This window comes from Parasteatoda tepidariorum, chromosome 3, assembly GCF_043381705.1.
Source record: "Parasteatoda tepidariorum isolate YZ-2023 chromosome 3, CAS_Ptep_4.0, whole genome shotgun sequence".
NCBI lineage: Eukaryota > Metazoa > Arthropoda > Arachnida > Araneae > Theridiidae > Parasteatoda > Parasteatoda tepidariorum.
In genome coordinates, this window is record NC_092206.1 from 65,231,921 (window position 1) to 65,251,268 (window position 19,348).

General features: G+C 29.2%; 1 protein-coding gene across 5 annotated transcripts; it reads left to right on the forward strand.

Moving 5' to 3' along the window:
* The first annotated feature begins 1,800 nt into the window (after window positions 1–1,800).
* On the forward strand, window positions 1,801–18,210 carry LOC107445672 (zinc finger protein on ecdysone puffs). Of its 5 annotated transcripts, none has more exons than XM_071178759.1 (6): window positions 1,891–2,550; window positions 5,669–5,702; window positions 9,015–9,147; window positions 10,686–10,820; window positions 12,735–12,770; window positions 15,942–18,210. In XM_071178759.1, the coding sequence occupies exon 6, from the start codon at window positions 15,955–15,957 to the stop codon at window positions 17,824–17,826; it is 1,872 nt and encodes a 623-aa protein (XP_071034860.1). In that variant the 5' UTR covers window positions 1,891–2,550; window positions 5,669–5,702; window positions 9,015–9,147; window positions 10,686–10,820; window positions 12,735–12,770; window positions 15,942–15,954; the 3' UTR covers window positions 17,827–18,210. The 5 variants fall into 5 exon arrangements, with proteins under 5 accessions (XP_015915608.1, XP_071034860.1, XP_071034861.1 ...); XM_071178760.1 differs by having other exon boundaries at window positions 9,053–9,147; XM_043051682.2 differs by lacking the exon at window positions 10,686–10,820.
* The last annotated feature ends 1,138 nt before the right edge of the window (window positions 18,211–19,348 follow it).

Here is a 19,348-nt window from a genome sequence, read left to right on the forward strand (position 1 = left end):
CGAAATCGTTTTATTAAATTTAATGATATAACATGAAAGACCAATTTAAGCTTAACATTCCATAGTCTTATGAATCATATTACTTCAAACAATCAAATATGCAAAAAGTATACATAAGCCCATAATTTTATATTATTTAATTTTGCAAGTAATTTTGGAAATTTCAATAAACTGAAAAAGTAAAGAATGCTTACAAAAAAAATTTCCTCAAATAAAAATACTTTCATGTTTTTTTAAATTCTTAATCGGATGTAGAAATCCATACTATAGAGAACTATTATCAAATTAGAAAATAAAAATTACTCACAATTAAATTTTTTATTATAAAAATAATAACACTTACAAGATTTATAAATCCTGAGAATTTCAAAATGATATCTTTATTCTCAGATAATATATACATAGATTATCCCTTCATTACATTAAGATGACATACCACACAATCAAATTTTACAATTGCAAGATCTCGATATTAATATCAATATGTAACTTAAAAACATAATAGCTAAATTCTAGTTGAAATTTATCATTCAAAATAAAAAAATACTTACCGAGAAAACGATAAAAATTTATTAATAATCAACATAAATGATATTATTTCAAGTAATTTGGATGATTCTTTATTGTTGTTTTTCGAATTATATAGATTCAGAAATATATACTATTCTATAACTATTACAGTTCTGCATGTTCTGAAATTTCATTTATTCATTCGAATGAAGTAAGCAATGTTGACCTCACTTTAATTTGTAATGAATTGAAGAAAAAAAATGTTTTTTACCGTAATACACACATCTGTAACAGTATGCGATCACGAAATCGGAAGTTATCGGTTGCAAGCTTGTTAATAATAGAAAGGGAAATATTATTGTGAAATTGTTCTTCAAATGTTTGGCGTGTTCTATTTCAACAAGATTTATCAATGTTCTGGTTAATTTTTTCAAGTTCTTCTGCCTTTTCCTTAGGCAAATTTTGCTTCTTATTTGCTACTAAGAAAATGGCGTCCGATTCTGCCAATAATTATGATAGAGCTAAATGAAAACTTTATAATTAAATGCCTGATATTTTCTGGCTCCACTAGAAAGTGTACTCAAACGTCGCGAATTAAGATTTTCTAAAAAAAATTTTTTAAAAAAAGTTGCATATAGGGATAAGTGGCAAAGCTTTCTAGCTCTTTATATACAGAGTGCATAAATTTCTAGCTTTGTAAGCGCAGTAGTAGTACTTTCTACGTTGCACTAATCAAGAGTTGTAGATTTGCAGAATTGAGCTGCTATTGGTGACCGGTATGAGAAACATACTTCAGTGATACTTGACTTCAATGACTTCGGTGAGCTATTGAGAGCTGTGTCAATCAGTCTATTGTGAACTTGTTAACACAGATTGTTGTTGTTGTTGTTGTTAATTTACGTCGCACTAGAGCTGCACAATGGGCTATTGGCGACGGTCTGGGAAACATCCCGGAGGATGATCCGAAGACATGCCATCACAATTTTGATCCTCTGCNATACCATTTAGTTTTCGTTTGCAGAAGAAAGAATATCAAGCATTTTTCTTTTTTAAATTTAATTAGCCACAATAAAGAAGGAACGTTGCAATGCTACACGCTACGTTAACGACGTCTCCAGAGTAACTGAATGACGGTTCATATAGAAATCGCAGGTAAGCGGCTCACACAACAACGCCCCCTATAGTTCGTTGCGATCGCGAATTATGATAGAACTGAATGAAAACTTAACAAATAAATGCTTGATATTTTCTGGCTCCACTAGAGGGCGCACTCAAACGTCGCGATCGCGAATTAAGATTTAAAAAAAAAAAAAAAAAATTTCATATAGGGATAAGTGGCAAAGCTTTCTAGCTCTTTATATACAGAGTGCATAAATTTCCAGCTTTGTACGCGCAGTAGTAGTACTTTCTACGTTGCACTAATCAAGAGTTGTAGACTTGTATAATTAAGCTATTGGTGACGGCATGAGAAACATTTCTGAGGATAATCCGAAGACACAAATCACAAATTCGTTAATTTCCCATCACAAATTCGACTGCAAAAAGGGTGGTTCCCCAGTTTGGTAGCCAGACGACTTGCCTGCGAAGTCGAGCACTTTACAGTTGCAGAGTTTACGGCAAAACCGATATCGCGCACCCTTAGCTCCTTTGCAGGCTGATAAAGTAGGTCATCCACTCCTTCACTTGCAGCAGTCAGTGATACTTGATTTCGGTGAGCTATTGAGAGCTGTGTCGATCAGTCTATTGTGGACTTGTTAGCACAGAAAAATACTCGAATAAACTCTTGTACACAAACAAACAACTAGGCTGACCCCATTTTATAGTATGGCTGACACCCAAGCCTCTCGGCCACCCTTGCCAGTTAGATTTCAATAACTTTGTTTCTATAAATTGGCAATGAAATCGAAGCGCAATTTCCAAGAGTTCCCTTTTGTGGGTGATAGAGCCATTTTCTTGTTGTTTCTAAATATACTTGGGAAAGAGACAAATTCACGTATTAATTCAGCATTAATCCTTCAAAAATACTAATCATATATATCAGTAAGTAAATTTGTTAACTTATATATCTTTTATTTTCTATTTTGTATATGTTTATGCCTCCAGCGTTAATCAATGTCTTACTCATGTATGTGAAATTGTTAAATATTACTCTTTGCTAATATATTTGTGCGTAACATTGTATATGATTATTCAAGTATTTTAATTCTCCGTATTTTCATGAAGGAAGCATTTTTGCTGATGTTTTGAAAATATTGTAAACATTATAAATTGTATTTGTTATACCGGCATTGTTAAGCCTACTTTTTACTGTAAATTAATTTCTTATAAGTATCTAATTAACCGCTTTATAAATATATTTAATGTATTTCTTTAATCAACTATTTGTGTATTGCAGTATTTCAAAGGCATGGAAAACATATATCCTGGTTTTTAGGATATATGTTAAATATGTGTAGGAAACAGTTCTTTTTCTACTCTTACCTATACATTCCTTTAGTTTTATAATACAATTGAAATATAAATGTATCACCTGTGTTAAACACCTAAAATAAATCTTGCATATTATTTGGATTAAGTGAAGATCATTTTAAGTTAGGAGGGATTTTATGGATTTCTTATTGTATTTAGAGGAGCTAATGACCTGACTAAGGTGATATATGCAAACTCTTTTAATGTGAACATTAAATATGATCAAAGCAGATTTTTAATCATCTTAAGAATATTTCTGTATTATCTGAAAATATATTTCTGTAAAACTATCATCAGTAAAGAGTAAAGATGTTTTGCACCTAATAATAATTTAGTTGACAATGTGTACTAATTAAGGCTGGGAAAGTGAGTTGGTCTTCTGTGATGTAATTCTTGAGCTTCTAGTCTCATAGCAGAATATGCTACTAAGTGTGGTGTACTCTTTCTCCAGAACAATAAGTAAAAAACATTTCGTATGGCGATAGCATTTACTTTGCGGAGGCAGGTTTCCAAATCAGCCTATGATTAACATGATGCAAAGATCTTTACACCAGTGTACGAGTATCTGACTGAATAATGAAAACCGAAAACTCAATGTATACTTGTAGAATTTTAGAAATGTCTGCTTGAGAAAAAGTAATTCCTTTGAATTCTAAATGCACACATATTTAAAAAAATTTTAAATCGCATTTACAATGTTCCTACTGTAAATTTATATGGCTTTATTCAAGTAATAAAAATATGTATGTTAAGTTTATTTAGTTTGAATAAAAACAGAGTATCTGCGCACCTGGAAAGTCATGAACTTCCGTAATCATAAAAAGTCATGGATTTAGGTTTCCGAAAAATAGTTTTTGAAATGGAATTCACCCCTTCCCCCAATTTCATGGTGTTTAGAATATCTGAATTTGTAACAAAATCGCCACTCACAGTCATATTTGATTAAAATATAAAATGTTTTTATTGTGTTCTTTAAAAATTATGGTGTTCTTTCAAAAAATGAAAGAAAAAACATAATTTCTAGAGCAAATTATGTTTTAAACAACTGTGATTTCAGAATTTTTATTATTTTTTTTAGCAATTTAAAACTTAAGGTGAAGAGTGAAACAAGCCAGTAATTATAATTTTTTTTCCTATCCAAAATGAGAACAGAAAAATCAGGAGTGTTTCTTTCCTTTCTGATGAACAAGAAAAGTATCTTTAGAATGTAATTCTGCAGAAAAAAAGAGAAAAAAATTTACTTTGTTTTTTAAATTTAAAATCTATAAATATGAAGATGCAGAGTATAGCAGTTTTGGTTATTCCTATCATTTAAGTGAATGTTGTTATAATGCTTTTTTAAATTGTTGTGTTTTTGTCGGTGAAAATAGTAACTTTGTTAAGTCATGAAAAATTCTTGGAATTAGTCATGGAAAGTCATGAATTTGAAAATCTAAAATGTAGCAGATACCCTGTAAAAATCACTGTAAAGTATTAATTTTTTTTTATAAAAAAAGAATTGAATTTAAAGAATGGAAGATAGTAGATAGAAATGCTATGATTAAATTATTGATAAATGGTAAAATTTTTTTAACATTCTAATTACTTTAAAAAAAATTATAAAATGATTGTTTTGTTGAGATTTGGGCATAATATTAATAATTAAATATATTTTTTACTAGCATTTAATTTTGAATTTGTCANTTTAGTGAATGAACAGGAGTATTTCTTTCCTTTCCGATGAACAAGAAAAGTATCTTTAGAATGTAATTCTGCAGAAAAAAAGAAAAAAAATTTACTTTGTTTTTTAAATTTAAAATCTATAAATATGAAGATGCAGAGTGTGACAGTTTTGGTTGTTTCTATCATTTAAGTGAATGTTGTTATAATGCTTTTTTAAATTGTTGTGTTTTTGTCGGTGAAAATAGTAACTTTGTTAAGTCATGAAAAATTCTCGGAATTAGTCATGGAAAGTCATGAATTTGAAAATCTAAAATGTAGCAGATACCCTGTAAAAATCATTGTAAAGTATTAATTTTTTTTTTATTAAAAAAGAATTGAATTTAAAAGAATGGAAGATAGTAGATAGAAATGCTATGATTAAATTATTGATAAATGGTAAAAATTTTTTAACATTCTAATTACTTTAAAAAAAATTATAAAATGATTGTTTTGTTGAGATTTGGGCATAATAATAATTAAGTATATTTTTTACTAGCATTTAATTTTGAATTTGTCAATTTTAAGCATTCTGCCTTAAGTTTTTGTATTTTGATGACAATAAAAATCCTTAAAATTCTTTGTATGTAAAATCTAATGTAGTTTGCTGCTATGTCAAGGAGGATTTGCTATGATTTATACCTTTTCGAGTTGGTTTTCCTCTTTTAATATTTTTTTTCATTTATCTCCTCGAAATAAGGCTTGGTGATTACATTGATCGCAAAAAGAAAATTTTTTCTATTTCTTACTTTTGTCCTGGGGATAAAAATTACCAATATTTATCGGTATCCCTGAACAGCAAGCAATATTCTCAAAATATTATTTAATAAAGTGTTGAAACATATGTAAATGATAAATGAAGATTTATAGTTTTCCATATTATTGCACTCGGATCTATATTTTTGAGAAATATAATATGCTGAAAGCACATTTTTTAATGTTTATTAAATCTTTTAGTTTCATGAATTGACTGTATGATCTTTTATTGCAGGTAGTTGTCTTCTGCAATCACTGTTAATTATTTGGTAAGTAATAAATGCTTTTAAAATTTCCCTTTTATTTTGAATTTTAGATGATTTTCTAATGATCAGCTTTTATATTTTGTTTGAAAAACAAACTGGAGTTTAAGAAATTGAAAGCTTATTGGCAAGTTTTATTTTCTAGCTTAATATATATAAGCGGGAGTTGAGTTTGTTCTTCAATTGTCAATAATTTGTAACAATTCTATTCAAAGTTTTATTTGACATGCATTGCATACACTTAATTTTATATTAATTTATTAACTTTCAGAAGAAAATCTTTTTGTAATTTTAACTGATTTTAGAATTTTCCAAACTAAAGCAATTTAAACAATCCTTAATTTTCCCAATTTTCTGAATTATTGAGAATACTAACATATACTTCACCCTAATATATATTTGTATAGATTTTTCAGTTTTTATTTAAAAGCATTTCCACCAAAAGTCCCTGAGACATAAGGTAGTGTTACGTGTGTGCCTGCTTGTTCTTTCAATTTTTTAAACTTTTGTTGGTTTCTTGTGACTAAATTAGTAATCTCGTTTAATTTCTATTTCATAGATTAATTAACTTGATTCTAGGTTTTCATCGCCATTTTTTAGAGGTACAATGTATTAACTAGAAAGTTTAACTTTTTTCTCCCCTTGATAAACAGGCTGTCTTTCATACCAAATTTTGTTTGTTCTATCTTCATAATAATGTTGCTGTTAATTTTACCAGATTTTGCCAGTTTCTCTTTACCTTGTGTTTTTAACTGAAATTCCTTAACTTTTTTTTTATAACTTTTTTTGAACACTCATGAAATTTTGAAAAAATTTCTCATTGTAGTAATTATATCAAGATTATAATAGTTAATGTATAGTTTGTGTCTACCGAAATAATAAAATATATTCACTCCTCTTGAAGTGAATGTTTTTTTCTTAATGTTTCATGTTTTTTTTTAATACTACCTATTACTTGGTTTCGATTTTTTCAATTTTTTTAGATGTTCAAGGAAATTCCATCACGTTCTACATTTTCACTTTATTTATTTAACTTAATTTTATGTATATTATGCTATTTAAAAACATGAGTTTAACAGTAATTGTATTTATTTACTTCATACAACTCATTTTATTTCCTGTGATTAATGATCTGTTTTATATAGAAATGTTATCAATATTTTATGTACCTTATTTTGCATATCTTAATGATTTTATTGAATTTTCAGTCTTGTGAATACTTTTGCTCAGTAAAATCTGAAATTTACTTATTCTGTTTAAGAACAGGGTGCATAGCGTTTTTAAAAAATAAAAGCTCTTAAAGGTGCTTTTTTTATTGGGTGTTTTTAAAAAGTGCCTAATTTTCCCTTTTTCGAAATGAGATTTTTCCTTTACTATGTTCATTTTCGTTTTGAATTATGTAAAAAGACACACTTCACATTGTTATTTTTCAACGTTTTCACAATTAATTCAACCCCAATCTATTTCGGCATATTGTCAGTCCATAGCGTATGAAAACGCCATTGATTTTTGATAATTGTCAAAAATAATGCTTAAGTTCTTTTTTTTGTGGTATGACTGCTTTAAAACAAGATAAAACTGTAAATTGTCAAGAACTTTCCAACCCTGCCTAATTATGATATTTTTTTAAAGTGCTTAAAAATATTTTTTGAGTGCTTGAAAAGTGCTTAAAATGTGCTTATTTTTTGTTGAATAATTTGACTACGCACCCTGAAGAATAAGTTATTTCAGGGGTAGGAAATTTAATTTAAATTTTGCATTTTTTCTTAACGTTTTAGTTTTCCTAGGAACCAGTAACTAAAAGGTATTACTAGTCATACAAATTTGCACTGGTCCCTTAGCCATATCACATGATGAATTATATGCTATTTTGTGTTGATTGCTTGTCCGAAAGATCACTGATAATTTATTTTTTGGTGGTCTATTNTACTATGGGGATCAAGTGTCCCTATATGCATATGTTTTCTAAAAATTATTCTTTAACCAAAAGTAAACAAACTATTTTAGTTTTAAATAGCATTAACTAAGCAGTAAACTATGATAGTCTATTATATCAGTAAGATTATTATTTGAATTATATGTAACAAAAATTAAATGAATCAAACTACTTACTCGAAAAAAGATTTGCTTTTAAGAAATCAAAAATTCCATCTTAACAATAAAAATAAAAATGGTTGAATGAAATCTTGTTGCCAGATATGTTGATAAAGAATAACTTTATGAGTGTTGCCAGTTTAAAAAATTTAATTACATATCAGTTTTGATTTAAGATCTGGGGATCAAGTCTCCCAGGGGATCAAGTCACCCTAATCTCCCCTACTGAATAGTAAGTACTTAAATTTATTTGGCTTTTGAAATTATCTACTTTCAAGTTATTTATTTAAGGATTAGATCTTGAAAATGGAACAAAATTATTTGTTTTAGGTAAATATATATTTTGGCTTTCTATTATATTCATAATAAATTATTTAATTACATGTGTGTGCAGGCAAGATTGCTTTTTGGCCTATTGGCCAACAGCAGACAATTTTTACATGTATTGACTGCCTTCTTAAAGACCTTATTTTTAAATTTTCAACAAGTCATCTCTTGACTCTGTTAAAACTATCCTCCCTCCTTTCTTGCATAAGTAGATTGATCACCCATTTTTAATAAGTATTTAAAAAATAATTTTCATAAAATGTTAACTATATTTAATAGTCAACTATATTTGAGTATTTGTTATTTGAATTTAAACTTTATAGTTGATTTTATACAATATTAAGTGCTTTGATTTTATTCCTTTCACTTCAATAATTAAGGTATGTATTAAATGAGATTTTACTTAAATGTGTTTTATGTACCTTTTGTACAAACTTTAATAATTTTATTAAACAAATTGCTTTCTTCAGAAAATAGTTGAAAACTCATCTATATTAGCATTAAATTATCATCAAATATTAGTGATATTAGGAAAAATAATCATTTAGATATGAAAAAGATTGTTTTTCTTTGACCATAATCTATTCTGAAAATAAATATTTATTTATTAGACTTTACTAATTGAAGTGTTGTATAGTATTTCTTGGTAATTTTAATTGCAAATAGTGCTACAACTACATTGCTCACTAGTGCTGTTATTTTGTAATGCGGCAAAAATTCGCCTGCAATATAGCTTTTTACACATAATTAAATCAAGTATTAGCTATTTTTTTTTGTTGTTAAATAAAAAAAATAAAATTCACTTTTCAAGAGATAGCTGCATTATAATTTATTTGGAGGATTATATTTTATTTATGTTTTTGGTTTATTTTTGTATTAAAACACATTGCATTTCAGAATGAGTTAAGTTATATTTTATGGTGTATACAAATTAGATAAAGCATGTCCAAAGCTGCTCTGTCGGCGTATGCTGTCGTTGGAGCATTTGGCAGATACGACAAGAGGACTTTGGACAGTTTAAAGCCAGGAGGTAAGTTCTATTTGACCTTAAACTTTTCTTATTTTTAGTGTATTAAATTGTTATGAAATTTTGCTTGCATGATTTTGATGTTTTCAAGAGTTATAAACAAATTTTTATTGAAATAAAAATGTCATATACAACCCATAAACCTCAAGTTAAATTTTTGCTTTAATTAACTCCCCTCCTTTCTATTAAATATATTTTCCATGCTTACATATTTTTTAATTACATCTTCCAAATACATTCATAAACACAATATTTATGAACATATGGTTAAAGAATATAGTCTTCAAACAGCTTTTGTCTATGTTTTTTAATTTTGTATTATATTTTCTTATTTAATTGTGTAAAGTTAGTTTCAATTAATTTATTACTTAATTTCACTATATAATTCACGACATAATCTTCATTTAAATTTTAAGTGTAATATCTTAATGTATGCTGTATGGTCTAATTAAAATTACGAAGTTAGGATATATACTTTAACAAAAGCGTCATTATGTCGACAAAATTTTTATTATCTGTTATTATTTACTTTGTGTGCTTGCTGATATGTTTTGTTAAAACTAGTTTCTTAACAATAATTAATAAGTATACCAGTGAAACAAGCATAAAAGTTATAAGTTTTCTCTCCAAGGTAAAGATGTTTTGCTTTCTTTGTAATCTAGAAACATAAGATTCTATTTTTTTTTTAACTATGTAAAAGTTAGCACGTTTAACATTGCAAATCAATATTTCAACGAGTTTCTTTTAATTGGTTTTGATAATTTTGCAATGCTTCATATAAGTTTCATGTGCCTCAGGTTCTAAAAGTCAAGTTTAGAAGTTTGAAAATTAGAAGAACCAAAGTGTTTTCTAAAAGCCATTCATTTATCCTTTTTCTCCTTTAAAAAATTTTTTTTGCTTGCATCCTTATCCTTGTCTACTAAATGTGTATTGCAATCAATCTGGTAAAAAAAGGGTCTGCAGTTAATAAAGAAATTTTTTTTAAAATATGATTTTATGTTGCAAAAATATATATATTATTTTTCTTGATAATTTACTTAATTCTTTAATCTATATTGTAATTCTTAATTATTAATTTAATATTTAAAAATTTTCATTATCATTTGTAAAGGATATGTTCTATTTATATATTTTTAAAGTAAATCACTGCGTGATGTTGGTTGATACACGTTAAGCTTTTAAAAAATTGATCACAACATTTATAAGCTTGAATATAAACTTCCAAACAAAAGATAACATCCTTTTAACGGTAGTTTTTTCTTGGTGCATCAAATGGGGAGTTTTTGAGAATAGTTTTTAGGTATTTTTTGTTCTATAACTTATTGTGAAATTTTTCTTTTAAACAAAATTGATTTTTTATTGAAAAGAGTAAAGGAATTAAAGTATTTAGAACAATGCTTTTATAAACTTTTATGCTTGTGTAGTATTGCTATCTTATTAAACTACATTATATGTTAGCAAGTATAATACATTTTTCTTGGTGTTGGTATAAGTTAATGTGTTCAACATTAAAGTCATATTCTCTTTTTTTAACTTTTTAGCTTGAACACTTGTGCAACTTGTGCCCAGTTTGGCTTATGTCAAGAAACTATCAGCCCAGTGCTTTTGCAAAATGATACAAAAGGATCCTCACATCAGGAGCTTGTTTTGACTTAACATCAAGTTTTGCCATGCAGGTGTTTTATTTGAGATCAGTTGAATCTGGTCTCTGAATCTTGTATCGTCATCATGGCTTGGGTTTTATAGCCCAAGAATTATTTATGTGATTCTGCAAAGTGTAAAGATGCCGTTTATTTGCAGCATAGTGTCACGATATTGCCTGCCTCTGGCTTCTGGGATTTGATATTATTAATTGTGACTTTTTGTTTCGTAGCATAGCATTGTATACTTTGTAATAACTCTTAGCATTTTGCTAATTTGCCAAGATTTTTTTCTTTTGTTTATTTATTGTACTCATGTTTTAGCTTTTTGATCTAAAACATGTTGTATAAATGTTGTACTCATCATGTATGAATAAACCATTAAGTGTGATTTTCGTCAAGTAATGTGCTATAACTCATTGAAAAGAAGTGAATCAATTCCGAATTAATTTTTTTATTCTACCGATAATAAGCATACTGGTGATTATGATTTTACAGCCTGAGTTTTACTTCCCTCCCCAATTCTTTTAAAAATGTTTATTCATTTCTGAGCATTTTTGTTGTCTTCAGAATAGTTTTCATAAAATTAAATGTAATTTTTTTTCAGGTGTCCTTCTAAATAGTAATAGTGAGCTATGTAACATAAATATGAATAAATATTTTTTTGTCAAAAATTTAAATTTATCTTGGGATGTTGAAGAAACTTATGATTTATACTTGTACTCTTGTTGATGCTCTGTTCAGAACATCAACATATCTAATCTGTTACTTAATCATCAGTGTTTCTTAACCTTTCCAGAATCTTGATTGATAAAATGAGACACATAATTTTCTCAAAATTTTCAACAAGCACCCGATTAAAATAAGGGATATATATATATATTGCCTAATGTATTAAAGTGATATACATGACTGTACTTGGATTAGTCTAGTACAAATAATGTTCTGTAAATGAAATAAGTATCTGTAATATGCCAATGACAAAAAAAACTTCAACTTACTGAAAACTAAACTTTTCATATCCGCTGTCTTTAAAAGCTCTAAATCGGGTGTTTTCCTATAATAAGAAACAATCTCTTCCAAATGTATAACAATAATGCTAATTAGATCATTCATATGAAACAAAGCTTCAGTAAAAACCAAATATCACTGAAAAGTGTGCTTCTAAAATATCTGAATTTAAAAATTTAGTGATTGTCATTATAGTTTTTTTTATAATTTTAGATTAACTATGAATACTTTGATCTGATAGTGTTCCCATCAAAAAATATAATAGAATAGTGGTAAATGGTAGTTGTTCACAAGTGCAAAGCATTAGAATATGTAAACTTGGACATTATCAGTGCATTTTCGTGCTTTGAAACCTGTGTATTGGTCTGCAACATCCATGGGGTAAAAAAAGAAGGGAAAGTTAATTTAAGACAAACTGTTACATTAAGAAATTTTGTTATCAAAAATGTAAATGTATGAATTTGAATTTAGAAAAATTTTATGTAACAATAAAAACAAAAAGTGTTTTCAATTTTTAGCTTTGTTTTGCATTGCTTTAATTATTTCCAGCTTTTTTATATATTAAAAAAAAATCAGCCACTACTTGTGAACTAAAAAATGAAGTAAAGTTTAAATTCTATGTAAAAAAAATTATATTAATGTTTAAAAATTAAAACTAGCTGATAGAATGGAAAGTGAAACATGAAGTCTCTTAGAGCTGTCTGTAATATTGAATGAACTTATGCTTCCTGTTCAATAAAACATGACTTTTGGCCCACTCGTCAATACAAAAATCTTCTCCGACTATTTATTTTTTTAACAAAACTTTAATCTCTTTCCTGTAGTGTACGATCAGCTTATATAAAATAACACTGCATTCAAATTTTTGTTTATAGCTCACTTTACTATATTTTTATTTTTTTAAGTGAATGTTTTTTAATGGTGTATAATATTTTTTAGGTTGAAGCTCTAGAAATTTTTCATCGCTTTAATTAGGTAAGAAGTTTTTTGTATTGCATAAATATTACCAGATTTAAATAATAAAATGTAGTTAAATTGAAGTGTTAAATGAGCTACTTCATTAATCTTATTTGAAATAAAAGTAAAATTTGTATACAATTTCAATGAAGGTCTTGTAATCAGATGGTTTCTTCTTTGTTGCTTCTCAAGTGTTTCATCGGGAACCAAAGATTGAAAGGCCAAATTATCTGACTTTTGGATAGTATCATAAAACCTGTGAGATCACCGATAAAAATTGTTTGATAATATGATGTAATCTTAACTTATGTTAAAAGAAATAAGGTACTCGTATATATGCAGGACATACTTGCTAACTTATACAGCTTGGCTTTAAACTATGTTGTAGATAAATTGTGCAAAGTGTGTTCTGGCGATATTGTCGCAGAACGATGTCAAGTTCTTGCCTTAAAGTTTTTCTTTTGGGGAGTAAAAAATTTTGGTTTCCATTTTTGCAGAAATTTTCGAAAGATCTTATCTTTAAAACTATATTCAAAGGATGCCTTTCTTGCTTATCTGAGTGGAGAAAAAATAAAATTGCTTTTTCTATTCTTATATTAGAATAATGAAGTAAAGCATTTGGTTTTCTCTTCTACAGAATTTTTCGTTTTTTTTATTTACTTTTTTGTTGCAGTTATTACTTTTAATTAATTTATACATATTTGTTAAAATTCTATATTTCTGATACGCTATTATTTATTACAAGAACTAAATCTCAAAAACTCAAGTTTAGTAAGCCCATTTTCGAATAGTCTGATTCGCATGATTTCGCTGTCAATCGCTTTTTGGTAGTTACTGCTACGGCTTTCAAGGTTTTCGTTTTTTAAACCCCTTAATGATCGGTTAATTTTCAAGAAAATGGTCATAAAAGTGTCTATTTTTTTGGATTTTGTATTTGTATTATGCATTTGATTAGTGCTGCAACTAGTTTAAAATAAACTATCGACAATTACCTTAAAAATATTCTGGTACTGCCATCAGGTGTATAAAATGAGAAATAAAATGTTTTCCTGGCAAAAGAAATGAATTAGTTTTATTCTTATTGGCGCATTACTACTGAACACTCCAGCCGATCAATATCACGGGAGCAAGAAATAGCGAGCAAAAAATCGCCCTGTCATTTTCACTGGAGCGAGAAGGAAGAGGTTAATGTGATGATTATATACATTTAGGGAGAAAAGGAATAATTAGTGCCCCCCCCCCACAAAATGTAAGAATATTGCTCGTAATATTAAAATAAAAAAAAATTTTACCTATTCAAATAAAAAAAATATTTTATCTAAGCAGTTTTTTTTTTTGTATGTTGGCGCTTCGTTTACTTTTAATTAGTAACATGTATATTACAGATAGATATTATTAGCGCTAGATAGTCTTGTTGCTGAAACTGCTGCTGGGATCCTATGTTTTCTCTTAGTTTGAAATGCCTTTGGTTGTCCGTCAAATTTTAGAAACCCCTTTACAGCCATACAATTGAAAAGACAACGTAAACGATAGAAAGCTCAGAATTGAGATTTTTATGTATTTTCAATTTTGGTTTAGTGATCTACATATTGCAAAAATAAATTTACTTTTATTAGTTGTTTGAAATTCTATTTTAGCATTCATAGCATTAGCAGTAAGAAAAAAATAGTCTATCCACTTTTCTTGGATTCAACCGTCGAGCACTTGCATTGTTTTTTCAATTGCATGGCAGTGTACATATTAAATAGAATTCTTTTTCACAAAACTTTAGATTGGTCATAAATTTTTCGCCAACAGTGTAAGAATATTATTCCCAGTTTCTTCACTTAGAGAAATGATAAATTAATGTTCCTATTTTATAAAATTTTAAAATCTCAGGTCATCAATCATAGTTGAATTTCATGGTCATGGATTAGATAATGTTTTGATTCCTAATTCCGCTGTTATTTCATAGATTATTCATTTTGTNCCCCCCCCCCACAAAATGTAAGAATATTGCTCATAATATTAAAATATAAAAAAATATTACCTATTCAAATAAAAAAAAATTATTTTATCTAAGCAGTTTTTTTTTTTGTATGTTGGCACTTCGTTTACTTTTAATTAGCAACATGTATATTACAGATAGATATTATTAGCGCTAGATAGTCTTGTTGCTAAAACTGCTGCTGGGATCCTATGTTTTCTCTTAGTATGAAATGCCTTTGGTTGTCTGTCAAATTTTAGAAACCCCTTTACAGCCATACAATTGAAAAGACAACGTAAACGATTGAAAGCTCAGAATTGAGATTTTTATGTATTTTCAATTTTTGTTTAGTGATCTACATATTGCAAAAATAAATTTACTTTTATTAGTTGTTTGAAATTCTATTTTAGCGTTCATAGCATCAGCAGTAAGAAAAAAAAAGTCTATCCACTTTTCTTGGATTCAACCGTCGAGCACTTGCATTGCTTTTTCAATTGCATGGCAGTGTACATATTAAATAGAATTCTTTTTCACAAAACTTTAGATTGGTCATAAATTTTTCGCCAACAGTGTAAGAATATTATTCCCAGTTTCTTCACTTAGAGAAATGATAAATTAATGTTCCTATTTTATAAAATTTTAAAATCTCAGGTCATCAATCATAGTTGAATTTCATGGTCATGGATTAGATAATGTTTTGATTCCTAATTCCGCTGTTATTTCATAGATTATTCATTTTGTTATATAGTTTTGATTCAAAATAACAGTGTTTAATGCCTGTTTATCTAGATGATTGTGTGACAAGCTCTATGAAAGCAATATATTCCCACTTTATTGTAAATGTGACTGTGTCCATCTGGCATTCTACTCTTGCTAGGTGGACAAGCAGCAGCTCTGTGTCGCTCCTTACAGTACAGTGGAATATTCTTTTTTATGAGCAATCACCACGCAACCTTTCTATTTGGAGCTCATCTTGGTTTGGACCAGTATTAAATGAATCTTTGTAATTTATTTAGAGCTTTGTTGCACCAGTTTTTGCTGTAACAGTTTTTTAATTTTTTTTAATAGCAGAATTGAGTTGAAATACATTTCAATATAGTATACACTTCAATATTGGTTTGTGCTATGATCAATCTTTTTGTAGTGTCAATTGTTAAAATTTTGGGTGCATGTGTGGCAATTTGTGTTTTAATACTTTTTTAAAAAAATTATTTGTTTTACAGGATTTCACTAAGCATGTCTTATAGAAATCAATACAGTGGAAGCCCTTGGCAGCAAGGAGGCCCTCCTTTTGGAGTTGGAGGATACAGTTCAGGATATGGTGGATATAACGACCAATATGGAGTTTCTCATCAAATGATGAATTCTGGATATAGCCGTAATCAAGGTGGCTATGGTGGTGGCATGTATGGTGGAAGTGGCATGGGCGGCAGCATGAGAAATATGGGTTATGGTGGGCCATCCCGTTATCATATGAATGAAAGGATGAGCAGTAGATCTCTGCCCCGTGGCCAACTGCCTCGCAAGAGATTGCCTCAAAGGAGTCCAGCAAGTGGTCCTCGCTCTAAACGACCAAATATTGAAAGTGATAGGCGTTCTGTGAAATCCAGGCGACATAGAGATTCTAGGGGTGGATCAAAAGGGCGTCGTGACCGAAGTGATGAAGATGATGATACATACAATCCAGAAGAACCAACTGAAGATCTCTCTGATGCTGAGTGTGAGTCATTTGAATGTTGGAAAGCCTCTGATGAAGATGAAATGGAAGAAAATAAACAAAATGGGGAAGCAGAAACAAATGATGCTTCTGAGGAGGCTGATAAAGACAAAGAAAAGAGTGCTAATAGAAAGTTTTTGTGTTATGTTTGCAAAGTGAAATGCTCTTCCAAAGAAGTTCTTGACAAACATAACAGTAGCAAACCACATACTGAAAAGATAGAGGAACTGCTAACCATCAGACGAGAAAAGAAGAAAGATGGTTCAGTTGATGAGAAAGAAAAGTCAGATGACCGCAAGAAGTCTTCTCGAAAACCCGGTAACTGGTGCACAGTATGTGAGTGTGCTTTCAGTGGCAATTTCCTTGCTCATAGAAGAACAAAAGAGCACAGGAAGAAAAGAGATAAGAAATATCCCAAATGTCGCCCATGTCGACTAGGATTCAGTAGTTCTGAGGAGTATCGAGATCACTATAAGAGTGAGGAACACAAATTAAAATCTGCTGAATTTCATTACTTGAAAAACCTTGCCTCTGGATCTGATGATGATGAAGAAGCAATCAAGCCTGTTAAAATTGAAGAAGAAGAGTATGAAGAAGTTAAGATGGAAGAAGATACCGAGAAAACAGAAGATAAGCCTGAAGAATCTTCTGAAGATAAAGAAAAAGGTGATGAAGAGAAGTCTGATGAAAAGGAAGAAACAGATACTGAAAAGAAGGAAGAAAAAGAAGAAAAGAAAGAAATCAAGAAAAGACCAAAAGAGCCAAAATCTGTTGGACAATCTTTTGTTGTCTCAGTCCAAGGGTATTATTGTAAACTTTGCCACAAGTTTTTCAAGGATGTTACAGTTGCAAAATCCAAGCATTGTCGTTCAATAATGCATGCTGAGGCATTCAAAAAAGCTATGGAAGAAGCCATTGAGCAAGAAGAAGAAAGGCAGAAACTTGCAGAAGAGCAAGATAAACTGGATAAAGAAGCTGCTGATGCTGCAGAACGTGCTGCTGAAATAGCTGCCATTGAAAGATCGATAAAAGAGGCTATTAAAAAGGAAGCTGCTGCAAAGAAAGCAGCTACTAACAAAAAAGATAATGATGAGGATGAAGATGTTGAAATGACAGAAGTAACTGAAGATGAACCTAGAGAATCTGACAAAGAGGAAAAAGCTGAAGAACCAAGTACTGAAAATGGAACAAAGGATGTAGAAATTAAGGAAGATCCAGAAGAAGTGGAGGAAATCAAAGAAGAATCACCTGATGAAAATAAAGCTAAAGAAGTTGAAATTAAGGAGGAACAACCTGAAGAAGAACAAGAAGAAGCCAAAGAAGAAGTTACTTCTAGTAGTCCGGCTACAAGACGCGGCCGAGGTCGTGGCAGAGGCCGCAAAAGGCGTTAAACTAGAAGTTTGATAAATGGTACAACTAGCAAGCATATTTCCAATATAATGTAACATTTTGAGGAAATGTGACAGACAATTCGAGTGGATGTTTTTGTAACCGATTATCAGACTAAAAATTCCTAAAAGACTTTTAATGTACTTTATTTTAAATCACTTTTTATTAATTATTTGATCAACTCTTGATAGTACAACAATGTATTGGGGGGTGGGGAAAGAATAGAAAATTTTTTAAATTTTTCATTTTGTTTTCATGACTTCATTCATTTCACTACATTTCTCCTTTTTGTGGCTATGATTGCATTCTCTTTGTCAGTAAAATGTAGAATGACTCGTGTCTGTAGCTTTTTAAAGAATGCTGAATAAACATGAAATTCGTCTCAATTGCATTATAATTTATTTTTTTTTTGCTGTGAGAAAAGTTAGCATTTGATTACTACATTTTTTTTCCTATTAAGCAAATCTCATTTTTTAAAAAAAGATCAAGTCTGATTAACATTTATTGATAGGTTCTTAATGAAACATGTGGAATTTAGAATAAGATTTAATACAGTCTGACCCCTTGTAGGGAACTGACTGCGGGCTCAGCAACTAGTTCGCTATATCCGAATTCTTTGATAAAAGTTTTTCTCCCAGCATATAGTCAGAAGTAATGATTCCATTATTACCATATGATTTTAAATTATTAAATACAATAGTTGCCCTTCTATGAAATCTCTGCACAGCGAATTTTTCCCCAATAACAAGATTTTCATTGTAATGTTAAATTAACATTCAAACTATTCACCATATAACAAGTGGTTTTCACTTTAAAACAAATTTTTTCAGACTTGATCTTTTTGGTTTTCTTACCTTTGAAGAAAACTGTAATTGGAATTTCTATACAACCACCAATTCGGTACTAGTTGCATTATTGATTCCAGCGATAAAGCATAGGAAATGACTATTTTTATATATTCCTCTAAAATTTAATAAACTTATTATTACTTAATTTAATAAACTAAATTTATAAACTTATTAACTTTTTTTATGTAAGTCAATTATATACTTCAGAACTTAATAGATGAACTAAAAATTTTACATTCGATTAAATAACTGCAAAATTAAATTTGAGTACCTCATTTCACCACACAACTTTGATTTTACCACTGAAATTTAAGCCACCTCAAAATTTGTAAGTTACAAAAATTTGTGGTTCTCCCCCCTCCCTTTTACATGGTGGACACTAAAGGATGGGGGCTTAGATGTAAGGGAAGTCCTCCCATGGGACCAGCAGAGGGGAAGATATGAATTGATAAACTTAAGAATTGCATTTGCAGCAACCTTTTATTTTGTTTTCCTGGCATAAAACATTTATTTAATAGTGAGAATTGCTAAAATAGCAGTTTGAACAGACCTCTAATAAAATTCGATATAACAATGTTTACTCTATCTGGACTTGATTATTTCAGGGGTCAGCTTAATTCAGCACATTTAAGCAGGGTTTGTTGATTTAAATCAACTGATTTTTTTACGTATGTAT

Coding starts and splice junctions, on each gene's coding strand:
- LOC107445672 (XM_016060122.4), top strand. CDS start 15,955: ATGTCTTATAGAAATCAATACAGTGGAAGCCCTTGGCAGCAAGGAGGC.